We start from the raw sequence: 18,010 nt of genomic DNA, 5'->3' as shown, positions 1-18,010 counted from the left end.
GGATGTCCCGCAGCGCGGCGGCCAGCGTGAGAAGGGCGGGAGAGGGGGCCTCGGGTGGGGGGCGGCGCCGCTGCTGATGTGGCGGAGGGTGGGAGGCGGCCGCGGCGCCCGGATGGAGAGAGGGTGCCAAGGCTGGGGAGGGTGGTCCTAGGTGGGAGGTGGGGGACCAGCCCCCCACCAAGCGTAAGCCTGGAAGACAGGGGGCTAGGGCACGGGCCCTCCCTTGCCAAGGCCCTGAAGCTAGGGATCCCGGACACAGACGTCCCCCTCAAAAAAATCAAGGACAGGAGATTAAATTCAAGGTACAACTCCCTGAGCAATATTTTGGGGATGGGGTCCTGGACACAGCCCGCATATCAAGCCGAGAGGCCAGGCGTCCCGTCGGGGACGCAATTCCAGCCCAGATGCAACCCCGACCCCTCCCGGTCTGAGGGGAGTCTCAAGCCCCCAGCAAGATCTCGAGGATGTGGTCTTTCTTTGAGCACAGCTTCCCCACCAAGGCAAGGCCTGGAGGGATTCCGGGCTCAGTCTGTCCCCTGACCATAGCGGCTCCCAGGGCACAGGCTGTCCCCCACTCATCCTTGGGCGGCGTCCCAGGAGCAGCCCCTTCTCAAAACAAGGTCCCTGCGCCTGGGCCTTCACACACCCGCACCCCCCACCCTGAATAAAATGAGAAATTTCAGGCAACCCCCCTTCCCCCACAAAGGCTTGGTCAGGGGTCCTAGGGCAGAGGTCCCCTGGGCCACCCCCTTTGTCCCTGGGGCTGCCCAGCTGTCCGGGAGCAGCCCCACCCACAGACAATATGCCGCCTCCCCCTGGTCTTGCTCCCCCAGGCTCCGGATCCAGGCTGGGATGGGGGGCGGCTCCCCTGGGACTCAGTGCAGCCTTGTCTGTCTGCAGCATCTGTCTGTGATGACGGGGTGGCTTTGTGTGTGGTACCTGGGGGGAAGGGGGTGAGGCGAACGCAGCTGAGCGATGGCTGAGTGTGACCCCGTGCTGGTGTGTCCGTGCCGTGGGTGGTGTGCTGCAGACCACGAGGGAGCGTGTCTGGTTGTGTTCCGGCTCGCGGTTGCGTCTGGCAGTGTCGCTGATTGTGTCTCCGTGTGCCCCCCGCGTTGGCGCCTCTGTGTGAGCGTGTGACACCGCTCACGTACGGAGCCCCGTACTTTTCGGTCTGTCCGTTCTGGAGCGTGTGCGTAGCCGTGTGGTGGTGTCCGTGGTTACGTCTTCGGCGACCCTGTGTGTGCCTCGCTGGCCGTTACTGTGACCGTGTCTGTGCTGAGTCTGGGGTTGGACATGTGTGTGGCTGACTGAAGATGTGGGTGGAGTTGTGACTGTGAGTGGAGTTGTGTCTGTGATTCTGTGTCCATGTGCAGTTCCCTCAATGTGGTTGTGTCTGTCACTGGCTTTTCTATGTGTCACACATGTGTCTGTGACATACCACTGCCCCTGCAGCTCTGGGTGGGTGAATGCCATTGTATGTGAAGTCACAGCGTGCCTATGTGCCAGTGTGACAGCACCGTGACTTGAATGTGTGGTGACCTGATGGGTGTCTGACAGTGGTTGTGTGTCCACAGCTCTGTCGGTGTGACACTGGGGTGTTGATCGCGACGGTGTGCATTTACAGCAGGGGGTGTGTGGTCCGGGTGATGCGTTTGACTTGGGGTCGAAAGCCAGGCTATTAATAGCGTGGTGTTTCATTGTGTGGCCGTCAGCTGTAGGTGTGTCTGTGGCGGCACCAGGTAACTGTGTGTGTGCGGGAGCTGTGCATGTGACTGTGACTTCTGTATCTGCCCGCCACCCGCCCCTCTGTGACCCTGGGTCGCGTGTCAAGGTCTGTGGCAGCGAGTGCGTCTGTGGCTGTGTGGCTGCTGAGTGTGTGTCTCTCCTGCCTCTGCACGGCTGTGTTGGAACTGTGCGATTTGGTGGTGGGGTGAGTGGCTGGACCGCTGCCTGGCTCTGTCGGAGACCCGAGCCTTTGGGGTAATCACAGCTTATCAGTGCTCCGTCTTGCATCTCTCAGCACACACCTGGCGTGTGCTTGCGATGTGAGATGTTGCGTGCCTGTCACACGGGGCTCTGACTGTGTGTGGCCCTGCTTGTCTGTGTGACTTGTGTTCTTACTTGCTTGGAGAAAGACTCGGTGATGGGATGACGTGTGGCTGTGCCCGGGGCTGGGTGTGGGGACTGGGACTGATAGCCGCAGGGTAGCGTGGATCCGAAGCCATGTGACTTTGCATACATGATACTCTGAAGCATGTCTGGCTCTGTCTGAGCATGGCCACCCTGGGGGCTGTTGTCTCTGCGTGGTTTTGCCTTCTGATTCTCTGCTGCACGAGCCATGGCCATCCGTGTCCCTTTGTGTGACGGGGCATGGAATTCTGTCCACGGAAGTGACCGGATGCCCACTCTATGACCACTCCTGTGCAACTGTGTGACCGGCAGACTTGGGGCGGAGTGCCCGTGTGCAGCCGTGTGTTGGGCCGGAGTGTGGTGTGTGACCAGATGCGTGTGCCCCTGCGTGTCTCAGTGACCAGATGTCAGCATGCAGCAGTAGAGCTGTGGGTGACAAGTGTGTGGCTGGTGTGGCTTGGTTGTGTCTGGGGGGAATTCGGCGTTTAGGGGTGATCAATAGTTGACCTCTGGCTGGGTGAGCCTCTGTATGGGTGGGTCCGTGACAGGGGTCATTGCGTGGGGGTGTAACCGTCACCGGGTGTGGTTGTACATGTGCGTCTCTGCTGGGTGTGCCTGGGCCCAGCTCTGTGTGTGTGGCTGAGACTGGGAGTGACCTCAGAGTGGAAGCTGATGTGACCAGATGTGTGGCAATGTCAAGGTAGGTTGGGACTCTGTGCGCGACAACAGATGTCTGGAGACACTGGGGAGAACGTGGCTAGGTGACACCAAGTGTTTGTAGTGGCTAGGACTGTGTGGGCCTGGTGTGTGTAAGCTGTGGTTGTGCCCGTGTGACGGTATATGGGCAGGTCTGTGGCTGTGGTAGGGACAACAGGAGACGCTTGCACATATGCGACTGTGCGTTGAGGCCAGTCTCTCCGCACACCCCCATCAGTCCAGGGGGCCTCCTGAGGCCAGGACTCCCCAACAGTTGCCCCTGAGCACACCTACTCCTTCCTGGGCCCTTGGAACCAGGTGGCTGATCTCCCTAGTTACAGTTGCTATGACAACCAGGGCTCTCCGTCAGGGAGTCTGAAATGGAGGGGGGTTGGCTGATGTCCAAAGAGGGGGTGAGATAGGGGAGTGAACCCCACCCAAGGCAGCTTCTCACCTCTCTTCACTTCCTTGGGCAGGGGGGACCCAGGAAGCCTGAGCAGCATCTGCCCCCAGCCCCCTGTGGGGCCCCGGGGCCCCCTGAAACTTCCAGGACGGATCCAGGTACATGAGAGCGGGGGGCAGGGCAGTGGCTGAGTGGTGTAGGGGTCTGCCCCCTGCAGTCACACAAGCTTAATTGTATGCATGAGTGGACACCCTCAGACATCTTCCCTGAATACTCACTGACCTTCGAAACCCAGCTCATCCAGACTGCCCCCACCACACGCCCAGACACCTGCACCCACAGGTAGAGCGTCTCCCATACAGACGCAGCGCCAGGCGGCACCCAGGCTCCCTCACACAGGCCACCGCAGACACTCACCGCTGCAGACCGTTAGGTACACATTCTCGGGGGACGGAGCCAGCAGTCTCCCAGACAACACGCACAGACCCAGACTTTTTCTCAGGTAGCGGCCACTCTTCCCTAAACGGACGGCCAGCGGCTCCATGGACCCAGGCGCTCACGAAGAGCCACACGTGTGTGCGTGCACACACACACATCACTGTTCTCAGCACTGCCGACAACGGCCACATCCTTGCACAGTCACACCTCACAGATGCCCCTGAACACGCCCAGACGACAACCCCACACTCTCAGGCCCCTCACAGTTAAGGAGACACCCTCCAACAGCGCAGGACTCACACTGTCTACCATAGCTACCGTCGGCGCTGACACACCGTTCCAGGCAATAGCTACAGTCTCACCACACCACCAACAGCTGCACCCTTGGACACAAATGTGATCTCCTGGGTAACTCCCACAGCCGCACCCTCACAGACCCACAGCTTCAGAGACAACACTTACAAAGACAGCTTTTTGAGGATAACAGCTTCCTGCTCTGAGACACCTCACGGGCAACATCCACTGACACACAGCTGCCCTCGCGGGCCGGCCGCCTGGGCCACGGACACCCAGGCAGCACTCAGACTGCACCGCAGGCACACGGCCCCTCAGGCGGGCCCCCTGGGCCTCCAGCAGGACACGGCCGCACACAGTGGTGCGCAGATCTGTACTCCCTGAGACGCCCTTCAGGAACACCCTGGCCTGGACCCCTGGACCTTCAGAGCCCCCTGACCCCCACCCCCCCCACTTCTGACTCTGCAACTCCCAACTTGTGTCCTCGGGCCACCTGACCCCCTGACCTGGAACCCTTAAAACCCCCGACCTCGTGACCCTAGCCCTATGCCCACTCACCACGTGCCTTGACTGCAATGCTTCGACTTCCCATTGCTTTGGATCTCATGCTTCCTGACCATTCAGTCCCCGAGCATGGTCCCCGAAATGCCGTCACGCCTCCAGGCCTCCGAGCTCCTCAGCCCCATGTCTTCTGAGTCCGCATGGCGCCTCTCACACTCCCCTGCCTGGCCTGTCCCCTTTCCCGGTGTCGCCTGACGGATGCCAACGCCTGTTACCTGAATGTCATGACCTTCCCCCAGCGACCACCTAACCGGGCAACCCTGCCCCCAAGTTTGCCGGCCCCAGGCTCCCCAGGACCCCATGCTTGTTACCCTCATTCCGCCAGCCCTTGACCCATGCCCCTCTCGTGTGCCACCAGACGGGGCGGGCACCATGAATAAGTTACGGCAGAGCCTGCGCCGGAGGAAGCCAGCCTACGTGCCCGAGGCCTCGCGCCCGCACCAGTGGCAGGCGGACGAGGACGCTGTGCGCAAGGGCACGTGCAGCTTCCCGGTCAGGGTGAGTGGGGGCGCTGCGCATGCGCGTGGTGGGGGCGGGGCGGGGCTCCCTGGGACGGGGCAATCGCGGAGACAGCTCTGGACAGAGGGTCCTCAGAGGCGCCGCTCCCCAGACTAACACTCCCCGGACTAGAAAGGTATTACCTGTGCTGTGGGGTCCTACTGCCTGGGGTCATTTTGGGGAGAGCTCAAGATGTCCAGAGGGTCCTGGAGGATGCACGTTGAGGTGGCAAATCCTGCAGCATTTGCAGAGCTTTCCTGCACTGTGCCGGGCTCTAGCGGGTTTTGACAACCATGACCCCCAGCAACACGCACGCCACTCGTCACAGCGAGACAGCTGGACGCAGGCGTGATGATGGCGCCCGGGACTTGGGTGCAAGGCCCAGCTCAGCCCCTACCCTGCCGGAGACCACAACTGATGGTCCAAGCCCCTGCACCTTGTTTCCCTTCACCCAGAAGGAAACCTTGAGTGCGAAGGGTCCATTTGGGAGGTGCAGACAGTGGCACTCAGAAGGTGACAGTGACGTGTGAAGGCAGGACGGGACTGAACGTAGGGGCTGTGTTTCGGTTTTCTCATCTGGGCATCTGGGCTAGGAATGGGGTAACCCCCTGTGGCACTGAGGTGCGGATTAAACGCATCAGGACGTCCGGTGTGCTCCGACACCGTGTGGCACACGGGAGCTGCTCCGTGACCACCAGGCGTCCTGAGTCCTCACACCTCATCCCTCTCCCCTGCACCCCCAGTACCTGGGCCACGTGGAGGTGGAAGAGTCGCGGGGTATGCACGTCTGTGAAGATGCCGTGAAGAAACTGAAGGCGGTGAGTGAGAGACTGTGGCGGGGAGGGGCGAGGGCACAGCGGAAGAGGCCGCCCTGACCAGCCCCTTCCCTGTACCCCCCAGATGGGCAGGAAGTCCGTGAAGTCAGTCCTGTGGGTGTCAGCCGATGGACTCCGCGTGGTGGATGACAAGACCAAGGTAGGTCGGTGGGGACACGACTGTGGGACCTCCTGGACTAGCCACGTGTTCCTTCAGTGTCACTCTGCGTGGGCATAATGCGGCACAGGGCCCTGTGGTTATTGGGGGGCTGGCAGAGAGGGTGGGCGAGAGGCAGCACGGATTGGAGCAGCTGCCTCGCTGGGAGCCCAGCTTTCCCGCTTGCCAGCTGGGTGACCCCGGAGATTAAACTGTTCTGGGCCTCAGTTGCCACATCTGTGAAATGGGGTTAATAGGGACCCTGCTATTAAATGAGAAAGTCCATGCACATAGTGTCAAGACTGCTCAGACCAGTGGGTGCTAGCTTTGGTGTGCTTATTGTCAGACTGTTCGGCCAGATGTGAGCCAGGGGGCCAGGAGCTGGGATCTCTTTGCTCAGCGGTCCCCAGCCTCTGCAGAGACTGCCCAAGGAGGCAGCCAGCAGACATGAGAGTTCAGGTACAGATATGACAGCACTGATGCCTTTGCACCAGCCATTCTGTGGGCCCGAAGTTCGTTAACCTCTTCCAGGAAGTCTTGCCTGACTGACTACCCCCAAGTGGATCACGCACCTCCTCTGGGTTCCTGCCTCCCCCATCCGGGCCCTGATCCCTTGGCCTCCCTCATTGTAACCTGGCTGTGGCTCTATTCAGGGGTCCAATGCCCACATGGCACTGGGTGCCCCATGCAGGCAGGGCCCCAGAACTGTCTCACCCTGCTCAGGGTGGGCTCTCCAGCAGACACTAAGGTGGTGTGGAATGACTACGTCAAAGACAGTTCACCTCCCTCTCCTGACCTCCCGGCCCTGCCAGGACCTGCTGGTGGACCAGACCATCGAAAAAGTCTCCTTCTGTGCTCCCGACCGCAACCTGGACAAAGCGTTCTCCTACATCTGCCGGGACGGGACCACCCGCCGCTGGATCTGTCACTGTTTCCTGGCTCTCAAGGACTCTGTGAGTATGGCCAGAGCCTGCAGGCTGCTCCCCCGCCACGCCCTGGCGTCCCAGCCCCATGTTGCCTGCTGCGTGGAGTTGAGCAAGTCAGTTGCCTCTCCTCTCTGTGCCCAATGTCCTCATCTGGAAAAGGGGGTACAGTCCCAGCCCTTAATTTAGAGGATCATTGTGGGGCAGGGTAGGTTCGTGTGAAGTGTTCAGGACATGTCTGGTATGGCGCTCAGGGGAATACTTGTTCTCATTCTCTTCTTCACCAGCTCGAGGTCTTTATGCTTTGTTAGCCTTCCTCGGGGAGGGTCACATACCTGCAGCAGGGGGAGGTGGGGCCCGGCACAGCTCCGGGAATGTTTGACCCTTCCAAGTACCGTCCCCCAGGGTAGTACTCACTAGCCTATCAACCTTGATTCAGGGTTGAGGGTCTTTATATTTGTGGGTGGGGGACAAGAGACCCTCTGAGAATCTGACAAAAGCAGCAAATGGCCCCGCTTCTCAGAAGCATTCTTATGTCAGGATTCTGCGGGCTGTGGTAGAAAACCCCCAAAGAACAGTGATTTCAGTGATGCACAGTGCACACTGCTGTGGCTTCTTGCCACTTATCAGGGGTCACAGCCCCTTTTATCTTGCTGCTAAGCTGGAATCTGCTTCCCCTCCATGACCCAAGATGGATGCCTATGCTCCAGCCTTCACACCTTCACTCCACCAGCATAAAGGAAGGCGTGAAGAAGGGCAAGCCTTTAGACTCGGGGAGGCTTGTAAGACTCTTCCCATTGGTCACAAACTAGTCACATGAACACTCCAGCAAAAGATGGTGGAAGACACGGCCTCTCTGCTACCCTGGACCCTGACTTCAGACCCCACACAGCTTGTTAGGAAGCCACAGACTCCACTCTCTACATTAGGTAGTATTTCCTGGTTGTTGGCCACAGTCTGGCTAATTTGAGTCCAAAAATTAATGGAAGGATGTGAGGTTCTTGTAAAATCGGAGGGCATGAGGGCATTGAGCATCAGAGCAGGATGTCTGGGGATGCTGTCCCAGGGCAGCCACCTCAGGGCACTTCCGCAGAGAGGAACCCACCTCCCAACACGCCGGGTTCAGATTCTGGTGAGAGGACATGGGTGGGCCTGGTCAGGGTGGTGGAGCACGGGGTTGACTTAGAGTGTTGAAGAAGAGCTCCCCAAAGGGAATTTGGGCAGCTGTCTTCAAAAGCAGGGGAAATGGATGCTGGGCAAGTAAGACATCACGTGTCCCCCACATCCTGAATGGTCTTCACATTCCAGAATTCCCCACTCCAGATGGCTCTGAGCCCTCAGAACTCTTCAGTGCCCACAGCTTCCTCACACACACTCATAATTTCAGACCTCAAACCAGAGGTCTTGAGGACAAAAGTTGAGTCAGTATCGATTCAGCTCTGCTGACGGGGGCCTGCGGAGCCGAGGTGGGGACGCTGGCAGGCCGGCTCCCCCGGCACTGGCCCACCCCAGACCTGGCATACAAGCTGTGCTGGTACAGCGCTGTCTGAGGCCGTCTAACAAATTGCGCGAGCCCCCAGTGGATTAAGATTACAGTTGTTAGTTAACTCTCACGGCGCATAATATTTATACCACAAAATAAAGCGAATGACGAAGACCCAGAGGACAGTCTCCCAGGCGCCAGCCATGGCCACCACGTAATTTTTATACTAGAATATAAAGGAGAGGGCTCCCTGGTGGAGCAGGGGTTAAATCTCAGCACTATCAAGCTATCACCAGCCACTACACCCTGAGTTGGATCCTGGCCAGGGAGTGACCCACATGGCCCAGCAGACCTCTCCTGTCTCCCCGCTGCTCCCCTCAGCAGTGTATTTCACTCAGCCTTCCTGTCTTGCTCCCCACTCTGTCTCTGGTGAATCTTCTCACCTCCTGCACCTATGGCCTGCACCCCAGTTATTGTATGCATAAATAAATAAATCCTTTTTTTAAAAAAAAAAGTAAATCATGCTTAACTCACATGGTATCTATAGATGAGGAATCTGGAAAAGGCCCAGCCCAGGGCCAGGTGGTCTGGCTCCAGCATCTCATGGGTAGCAGTCAGTAGTAACACCCAGATTGGCCGCTGGACAGCTCTGTCTTCACAGAGTCTCAGCCCTTCCATGGGTCTCTGCAGCGTGGAGACTTCAGGAGAACTGGACGCTGCACCTGGGGGCACACGGCTCGGCGGTGAGGAGAGAGAGCGCCAGCCCGAGCCAGGAGGACGCTGCTGCCTGTGGCAGTGGGTCTTGGAACCCACATGGCTTTGCGCCTGTGGTGTCCTCGTCCAGACAGTAACAAGGTCTTCCCAGGCCAAGGGGAGACACCATGAATCCCTGCTCGATGGAGGAGTGGAGCAGGTGGGACCAGAAATTTGTTGCAACTGTTTTTGGAAAACTGTAGATCGGTGTCGAACCGCCTGGCTGTGGGACCTCAGGTCAAGTGGCTGCTCTCTGGGACTCAGTTTCCTCGCCCACAATGTGGGGATAATGGCAGCAGCCGCTCCCGGGTTGGTTGGGGAGGCCTTCGTGACGGCCACGCAGAAAGTTCTAAGCAAAACCTACAGGTGTCCCATAAACGGGCTGCTGCCGTGGTGGGAAGAGACTTGGGGGTGAGAATCAAAGCAGGCAGCGAGCTGGCTGGCTTAGGGAGTCTTCCAGCCCACGCACACAGGATCTGTTTCCCTGTGTTGAGGTCTTCCATTTTTTTCAACCATTTTTTGGTTTGTTTTTTATTTTGAAAATGTTATTAATTTTTGTGCAGAAGAACTGGGGTGCAGGCCAGAGGGGTGGGGGTGAGAGGACTCACCAGAGACAGAGTGGGGAGCAGAACAGGCAGATCCACTGAAATCCACTGCTGAGGGGAGCAGCGGGGAGACAGCAGAGGTCTGCCACGCCCTGTGGGTCACTCCCTGGCCGGGGATCAGGCCGTAGGGGGAAGGGGACAGTGCTGAGACTGAACCCCTGCGCCACCAGGGAGGCCCTTCAACAGTGCTTCACAGCTTTCAGCATACATGGCCTTCATCTCTTCTTCCATTTTATTTTTGAATACTTTTTTCATTGTTGAGTTTTCCATGTTACTCCTGTCGCTGCTGCTGTGCATGGGCTGATGTCCGTTTCCTACTCGGTACATCCGCTGCTGGTGCATATAACACAGCCGATTTCTGTGGATTGAAGTGATATTCTGCCACTTTGCTAAATCCATCTGTTAACACCAGGAATGTGGCTTCTTTAGATTTCTCTCTTTAAGATCTTGTCATCTGCAAATAGAGGCCAGTTCACTTCTTCCATTCCAACATGGATGCCTTTTGGTCGCTCTTTCATCACTGAGGATGATGTCAGCTGTGAATTTTTCATGAATGTCTCTCATCAAGTTCAGGAAATTTCCTCCTAGTCCGAGGCTATTGCTTATTCTAGTCATGAAAGGACGCTGGGTCTTGTCAAATGCTGTTTCTGCATCAGATGAGATGATCTTGTTCCTTCTCTTTCGTTCTGTGGGGTTTTGCTTCACGGGGTGAATTCCATCAGCGATGTTGCGCCGACCTCTCATGCATGAGGGTAAATCTCACTCGATCACGGCGCAGATCCTTCCAACAGGTTGCAGGGCTCAATTTGCTGGTATTTGGGGGTGGGGTGGTCCCTCGATTTAGCTTTTTAAGAGGTGTCTGAGACAGAGCACTGTGGTGAAGGCTCACTGGAAATGTGGCGGGTGGAGAACCACAGAGATTTCACCTAGGGGAGAAATCAAAAGCGACATATGGAAAGGTGTTAAGTATATCCAACAATAGAAAGAAAAAGGGGGCGCTCCCTGGTGGCACAACAGCTTAAAGCCCAGCACTTCGAAGCTAGCAACAGCCGCTTCAGCACAAATTTGATCCCCGGCTAGGGGGGTGACCGAAAGGGTGCAGCAGACCTCTCCTGTCTCCCCGCTGCTCCCCTCAGCAGTGTGTTTCAATAGATCTGCCTGTTCTGCTCCCCACCTGTCTCTGGTGAACCCTCTCACCCCCGAACCTCTGGCCTGGACCAGTTCTGTGTGCATAAATAAACCAATCTTTAAACAAAAAAAGGAAAAGGTAGCTAAGCATCTTGGTTCAGAAAACAGAAAGCATCTTGTTAGGACGTATGTGTCCAAGTAGCCTCAGTTTCCTCCTCTGTAAAACAGGCTCCTAAGAACATCCCCCAGCAAACACCCTTGTGAGTTCTGTAAAACGGACAGACTTCAGCCGACATCTCCTGAAGTTAGCCAGTGCCTGGCTCTGTGCTGTGTGCCTTGCTTATCTTAATCCCCTTAATTCCTGCAACAGTCCTGTGAAGTACTTGCCAATAGGGCCCTCACTTTTCAGTGGGGGCGGCTGGGGCACTGGAGGCGAAGTACCTATTTTCCTGAGAACCCCGGCAAGCGGGAGCCGGGATCAAGCCCAGGCTGTCTGGCCTTGGAGCTTTTCGAGAAATAGGAGTCGTTATTACACGCCCAACATTTAATTAGATGTCTCCAGCATGCAGCATGCAGTCGAAGCCTAGTGGTAACCGGCACCCAGATCCTGCCACTCCTGTTTACCTGTGCTTACTCCGTAGCTATCAGTCTCCCTCATTTTTGGACGCATTTCACAGCAGCAACCATCAGAATACTGTCCCTGATCTTTGCATGCTATGAAGCAGGATTCGTGTTGGTTTCCAGATCGTTCTCTCTTTAAAAAAAAAAAATTACTTATTTATGCACACAAGGACTGGGGTACAGGCCAGGGAGTGAGAGGATTCCCCAGAAACAGAGTGGGGAGCAGAACAGGCAGCTCCACTGAGCTCTACTGCTGAGGGGAGCAGCGGGGAGGCAGGAGAGGTCTGCTGGGCCATGTGGGTCACCCCCTGTCTGGGGAGCAAACTCGTGCTGCAGTGGCTGCCAATAGCCTCATGGTGCTGAGACTTAACCCCCTGCACCCCTCTCCAGATCGTTCTCTTTTGAAATGAAGTCACGTGTGTGCCGACCTTCAGCAGACATTCGCGCTGAGCTTGGCTAACTACATCCGGAGCATTGCCCCTGCCCTGGCAGGTCACTCTGCTCCTTCCCGGACAGTGCCTGCCCCCACCTCTAGGAATCAACTGCTGCTCCGGCTTTTCTCACCAAGGATTAGTTTTGTGTGTTCTGGAACTTGACAGAAATGGAGCCACACTGGATTGTCTTGTCTTGAGCTGTTTGCACTCGGGCTGTCATGTGTATCTCCTGCAGATGTGGTGAAGCCCAGAGAGAAGAATGGGCCCTTTTGGGGTCCCCCAGCGTCAAGCTGCTGGGGCCCCTGGGTGCTGCCATTGTTAAGTCTGCCCTGTCCCCCCAGGGTGAGAGGCTGAGCCACGCTGTGGGCTGTGCCTTTGCCGCGTGCCTGGAGCGGAAGCAGCGGCGGGAGAAGGAATGCGGGGTCACTGCCGCCTTCGATGCCAGCCGCACCAGCTTCGCCCGGGAGGGCTCCTTCCGCGGGCGGCCGGCCGAGCGCGAGGCCCCGGACAAGAAGAAAGGTGGGTGCCCGCCGGGTGGCCGGAGGCCCAGTTTGGGGGGAGACCTGGGAGGTGCTGTTGCCGACACAGCAGACACAGGTCAGCGTCGGAGTCTGGTGCAGGCTGCACGGCTCACTTCCGGGGAGGTCCCCTGGGCACAGTCCTGTGACCCACGGGTCCCCGAAAACCGAGCACTTTATTATCCGCCAACCAACTACTTCCCAGCCGGCTAGTGGGCTGCGCAGCCGGCTTGCTGGAGCGCGGTTGGTATTTTTAAAAATGAAAGAAAAATATCAGACTCAAGGAGAGTGGTGACGGTTGTGATCAGTGATCGTTCCCTGGTTTTGTGATTTTTGTAAAGACATTTGTGTAACCGGCTGCTCCCTCTAGGTGTTGCTCACGCTGGTTGCCATTGAGACAGTTTGAAAGTTGCCCACGAAATGCTGACATCCTGTGCAGGTGACACTTTGTAGGTTCTGAAGCAGTGTGTTTTTTTTAATTTTTTAAATCATATAATAGTTTATTTTAACATCATTTTGTGCCTTTTTCCGTCTCCGTTGCAATCCCATGGGCTTCCCATCACCACATCACCCCATCACCCGTGTGCCATCACCTTAGTCCTGTGCATTTCCCTCCCCCCACTGTTTTTGATCCCACTCCCCATTTTACCCGTAAAATGTCTTTGGTATATAGCTGTTCATTATTCTTATTATCTTCCCCCCTGGTCCTTTATACTCCTGCTATGAGTGAAACCATCCGGTATTTTTCCTTTTCCTTCTGGCTTATTTCACTAAGCATGATCCCTTCCAGCTCCATCCATGTTGCTGCGAAAGGCATGTGTTTATTTTTTTGGTCTAAAGCACTGTGTGTTTTAGATGTCCATGTATTATGTGTCTAGACATAAGATAATGTTTTTTGTTTTTTACTGTGGACGCTAGTTGTAAAATTTTTGGGAAATCACTGCTTAGAATTTACAAAGACGTCGCCCTGGGGAACTGATCGAGATTCGAGGAGGGCGTTACAGACCCGAGCGGTCTTCACACTGTTCATGTATGGTCCAAAACTGGGTGCTGGGAAATGTACGTCAATGACAATTTGAAATGTGAAAATTTCCTCTGTGTGGAAAAAAAACACCAATCAAGTTCACTATTGGGCCAAGCTCAGGGAGCTGGAGCTGGGACCGGAGAGGAGCAACTGGCGTCACCCGACTGGCGTCACCCTGCGTTCAGTTAGGCTGGTCCTGCAGGAGCCCGCCCCTGTCCTGAGGAGGGAGGTGAAGGGAGGTTCCGGAAATGGGGGAAGGCTGAGGGGCGCCGTGGAAGGAGGCAGAGACGCGTCCCAGGCCTGGAGGGTGAGCGAACGCCATCACTGTTCCATTAGCCTGTCTTTTCTGTGGGTTTAGCTATTTCTGACTGACAAGTCAGGGAAACAGCAGTTTTTATCCCTCGCTAGGCTACCAGAGTTCACATAGTACGTTTTTCTTTTTCTATTTTGTTTATTTTTGCATCAAAGAACCGGGGTATAGGGGTGAGAGGACTGACCAGAGTCAGAGTGGGGAGCAGAACAGGCCGACTGACTGAAACCCCCTGCTGAGGGGAGCAGTGGGGAGACAGGAGAGGTCTGCTGCGCCCTGGGGGTCCCTCCCTGGCTGGGATCAAACTCAGGCCATAGTGGTGACAGCCTGAGACCTGTCTCTCTGCTGAATGGGGTGACCAGGAACCCCCTCGGCCACCAGGTTGGGCCCACAAAGTACATTTTTCTTTATAAGTTACATTCGGGAACCTCTTTACAAGTATCTGCTGTTCGCATCCTCTGTGAGTATGTGCAGAGAATTTCATCACCAGCCAAGGGACCTGAACAGGGAGCCTGAGAGTATCTGAAGTTCGTGTTGTGAGCAGGAGAGCAAACGGGCTGTGCTGCCCTCCACAGTCTGCAAGTCTGCAAGTGCCGCTTTGTTACCTGCTGCGAGAACTTTACGGAGAGGTGGCCGCACGCGGTGGAGTTTGCAAAGCGTTTTGCCTTTCCCAGAGGACGTTATAGGCACTTGGCAGGATGGGAAGGCCTTCACTGCCCCCGCCCCCCACGCCCCCAGCAAAAGGGGCATTTCCAGAGGGCCTCCGGTTTGCCCAGTGCCCCACTGCCTGTTTGGCCTCCAGAAGGGGCTGCCCGCCGCTCTCTCACAGAGGAGGCGCGTAGACGGTGACCTGTGCCCTTCCCAGCCTTGGTCAGATTCTGGAACTCCAGCAGTCACCTGCTCCGTGCAGCCTCCTGGGAGGCAGCTTCGGGGTGTCCACCCCAGGCTTAGAGTCAGGAAACTGGAGCCCTGACAGGGAGGGGGCTTCCTGCGGTCACCGGAGGACCACCCCCTGAGCCTGGCCGGAGTGAGAGCCCCCCTGCTTCACCCGACGGCACTGGGGGAGCTCCTTGCCCTCTCTGGGGCTGAGTTAATTGCAGCAGCATTTGGGCTGCAGCTGGGAGAACCCGGCTTAGAGGAAGGGCAGGAGGCAGAGGCCCTGCCACTGAAGACCTGTCTCTCTGCTGAGTGGGGTGACCAGGAACCCCCAGGGGACGGAGCACGGTCCCAGCAAAGGGGGAGCCCGGGCTGTGGCCTGGAACAAGCAGGAAAGCATCCCGGGGTGGAGAGGTGCCAGGGGTCTAGAACAGTGGGCAGCGACTGGAGGGAAGGAGGAGGTTTGGGGGCTGCGGGATGGGGGGGCTAGCCGAGGGAGATGGCCTGTCCCTTCCTGCACGTGCAGCAAGTCACTTGCCACGCTGGGCCTCAGTGTGCACATCTGCAAGACGGGCTAATGGTCGAGTCGGCCTCCGTGGGGGTGTAGGTGGGATGGGTTAATGACAGCCGAGCATTTGGAATGATACTTGCTGGTCATGCACCGAGTAAGTGTTCACTAAATTAGATTCTTAAACCAGAAGAGGAGACAGAAGGTCTTAGAGGGAAAACGGCAGATACAGCAGAGGGAGCAGACCAGGGCAGAAAGCCAGAGGGTCTGTTTGGGGTGACCTCTGGGGAAGGACCTCGGGGAAAGGTGGTCTTGATCTCCGCTCTTGGTGGGAGTGAGGCACCTTTGGGGCTCCGCGCCTGGGGAAGGGCAGGCCGCCCCAGTGGGGACGCAGCCTCCATCTTGAATGATCAAGGGGGCACAGGGGCTCCAGGCCAAGGTGAGACCTCAGCCGTTTCCCCTTGTCTCCAGCAGAGGCAGCGGCTGTCCCCTCCGCGGCTCCCGGCCCTGCCCAGCCCGGGCATGTGTCCCCGACACCGGCCACCACGTCCCCTGGTGAGAAGGGCGAGGCAGGCACGCCGGTGGCCGCAGGTACCACTGCGGCTGCCATCCCGCGGCGCCACGCGCCCCTAGAGCAGCTGGTCCGCCAGGGCTCCTTCCGCGGGTTCCCGGCCCTCAGCCAGAAAAACTCGCCTTTCAAGCGGCAGCTGAGCCTGCGCCTGAACGAGCTGCCATCCACGCTGCAGCGGCGCACTGACTTCCAGGTGAAGGGCACAGGTGAGCGCGGGCCCTGGGACGGCGCGGCGGGGAGCCGAGCGCCTGGGGAGCGCGCGTGCGCCGAGACCCCGCCCAGGCCGTGCGCCTAGACCCCGCCCAGGCCGCGCGGGCGGGCCCGAGGGTCGCACAGCCGGGTCCTGCGATGTGCCGGTTAGGGGCAGCAGGGACGGGCTGATCGCGACCCAGCAGCAGTCTGCCTTGGCCAGGGCGCAGCGGCCTCGCAGCGGCGAGGCCTTGGTTTCTGCTCAGAAGAGTGGGAGGCTCCGCACACAAGCGCAGTAGCTGAGATGCGCCCAGGCCCTGGAGCGCAGGAGAGAGGACTGCAGGGGTCCGCAGTGGGGGGGAGGGGCGGAGGCTCCCCGGCACAGTGCTCTCCTTAATTGCCTGCTGTGAGCAAGGAAAGGGAGTGAGGCAGCACCCAGTGTCGGCCTGGCAGAGTTGGCCTTGGGCACGGGAGGAGAGAGAGCAGGAGCGTCCTGTTTTGCCCCAAGGGATCCTCCCAGACTTTGGCCAGGGAGACAGGAGGATGGCACCAGGCAGCACAGGGATCACCAGGCGGGAGCAGAGTGATGGATTTGGGATGCTGCTTGCGGAAGGGACGGGGCAGAGGCAGCACCCCCACGGGTGACTAGCCATGTGCTCTAGGAACTATGCCCAGAGAGGAGGTGGGGACGTCATCCATTAGCAGGGTGGTGGGGGAGGCGTGCAGGCACGTGTGGCTTAATAGTGTCCTGGAAAACGCTTCTTTGGGATGTCACTGTGAGAATGTCAGAGTGTGGCTGCGCAAACCAGATGACGTAGCCAGCACACAGCTAGTGATAGCTCCTCCGTCACAGACGCGGTCTGTGAGGAACCAGAGTGCCATCATGTCATGCCTGACCGTAAAACTGTCCTGTTTTGCATGGAGGGAAAATAGAATTACCGGGTCAAGTCCTTTCTTCCAGCATCGGACCAGTGAGCCGTCAGGTCTGGCCAGTGAGTGCAAAAGTGAATGGAAGATTCAGGGGGGAAAAGCAGCATGTTTGATTACTGATGTCTGCCAGGGGCCAGGAACAGGTGAGAGGGGCTGTGTCAAGAGCTACAAGCAGCATCTAACGTAGCAAAGGACAGAGAGGGAGGTGCTGTGTTTGGCCCAAGGGAGAGGCCTCCGCTCTGCCTGCTCACCACCTACCCCTGTGGCTGGGGATCAGCGGGAGGTGTTGACCTGCTGACCTGTGTGCAGGAGGCTGGCCCCTTCTCGGGTGATGGCTGGCAGGGGCCAGGGCTTAAGGGGAATGAAGCACACTCACCGATGGGGCACCAGACCTCCTCGGGCTCGCAGTCCTCTTGCAACCTGATATCAGATGCACCCCACAAAGCTCCCCACGAGGTAGCCAGCTCCCTGGGCTTTATTTGGAAGCCTCTTGCCTTGCTGTAGCCAAGGCTGCTGTGCCGCACCCAAACCCCCTTGCACAGATGCCAGCCATCTGCCGGGGTCACCCACACACTCACAGCTGTGTGCACCCGAAGTTCACACATGCGTGGACGACGCATCACCCGTCACGACAGTTACACACACTGCACCAGCCATACCCCCAGCCTGACACCCCCACACACCCGGATTCGCACACCGGGGAAGTCACGTACGCAGACTCACACACGTTTGCAAACTCTCCGCGTGGCACAGGCGGCTTGGCTGGCACCTGGGAATCACAGCCAGGACGCCCCCGCACACTGTTGGACACAGTCTGCAGCAGTGACCGGGAAGCCACTTGCTGTCACACTGGGGGCTCCTCGGGCCAGTTTCTGCTGCTCGTCCGGCACCTCTCACCCGCTGCGCTGTCACAGGCCCCGGTGACACCCGCATGGCCGTCGGGATTTACTTGGTGCTGCACTGCTCACCCAGCCCACGGCACTCCCGTACCCGCTCCGTGCCCCTCGCCTGCTGGCGCGGGTGTCTCTGCCTCCCAGTGTGCATCACAGGCCAGGCGGGCGCAGGCCCCACTTCACCCCCCACCCCCAAGCCCCGGCGGGACACGCCCCTCGCCAGTGCGCCCTGACCGGCTCGCCACAGCT

General features: G+C 58.0%; 1 protein-coding gene across 1 annotated transcript in view; it reads left to right on the top strand.

Annotated features, from left to right (window-relative positions):
- Nucleotides 1-2: 2 nt before the first annotated feature.
- NUMBL (numb homolog (Drosophila)-like) overlaps nucleotides 3-18,010 on the top strand; it is a 21,170-nt gene continuing 3,162 nt past the window's right edge. The window contains exons 1-8 of the mRNA XM_012733465.1: nucleotides 3-26; nucleotides 3,306-3,390; nucleotides 4,884-5,023; nucleotides 5,767-5,841; nucleotides 5,924-5,998; nucleotides 6,808-6,948; nucleotides 12,284-12,461; nucleotides 15,650-16,034. Of these exons, the coding sequence (XP_012588919.1) occupies nucleotides 3-26; nucleotides 3,306-3,390; nucleotides 4,884-5,023; nucleotides 5,767-5,841; nucleotides 5,924-5,998; nucleotides 6,808-6,948; nucleotides 12,284-12,461; nucleotides 15,650-16,034 (1,103 nt within the window). The remainder of the gene's footprint in view (nucleotides 27-3,305; nucleotides 3,391-4,883; nucleotides 5,024-5,766; nucleotides 5,842-5,923; nucleotides 5,999-6,807; nucleotides 6,949-12,283; nucleotides 12,462-15,649; nucleotides 16,035-18,010) is intronic.

The sequence above is a fragment of the Condylura cristata genome, unplaced genomic scaffold (genome assembly GCF_000260355.1).
Source record: "Condylura cristata isolate star-nosed mole 26May11 unplaced genomic scaffold, ConCri1.0 scaffold00041, whole genome shotgun sequence".
In the NCBI taxonomy this organism is placed as follows: domain Eukaryota; kingdom Metazoa; phylum Chordata; class Mammalia; order Eulipotyphla; family Talpidae; genus Condylura; species Condylura cristata.
This window is presented reverse-complemented; position numbering and strand designations above follow the sequence as displayed.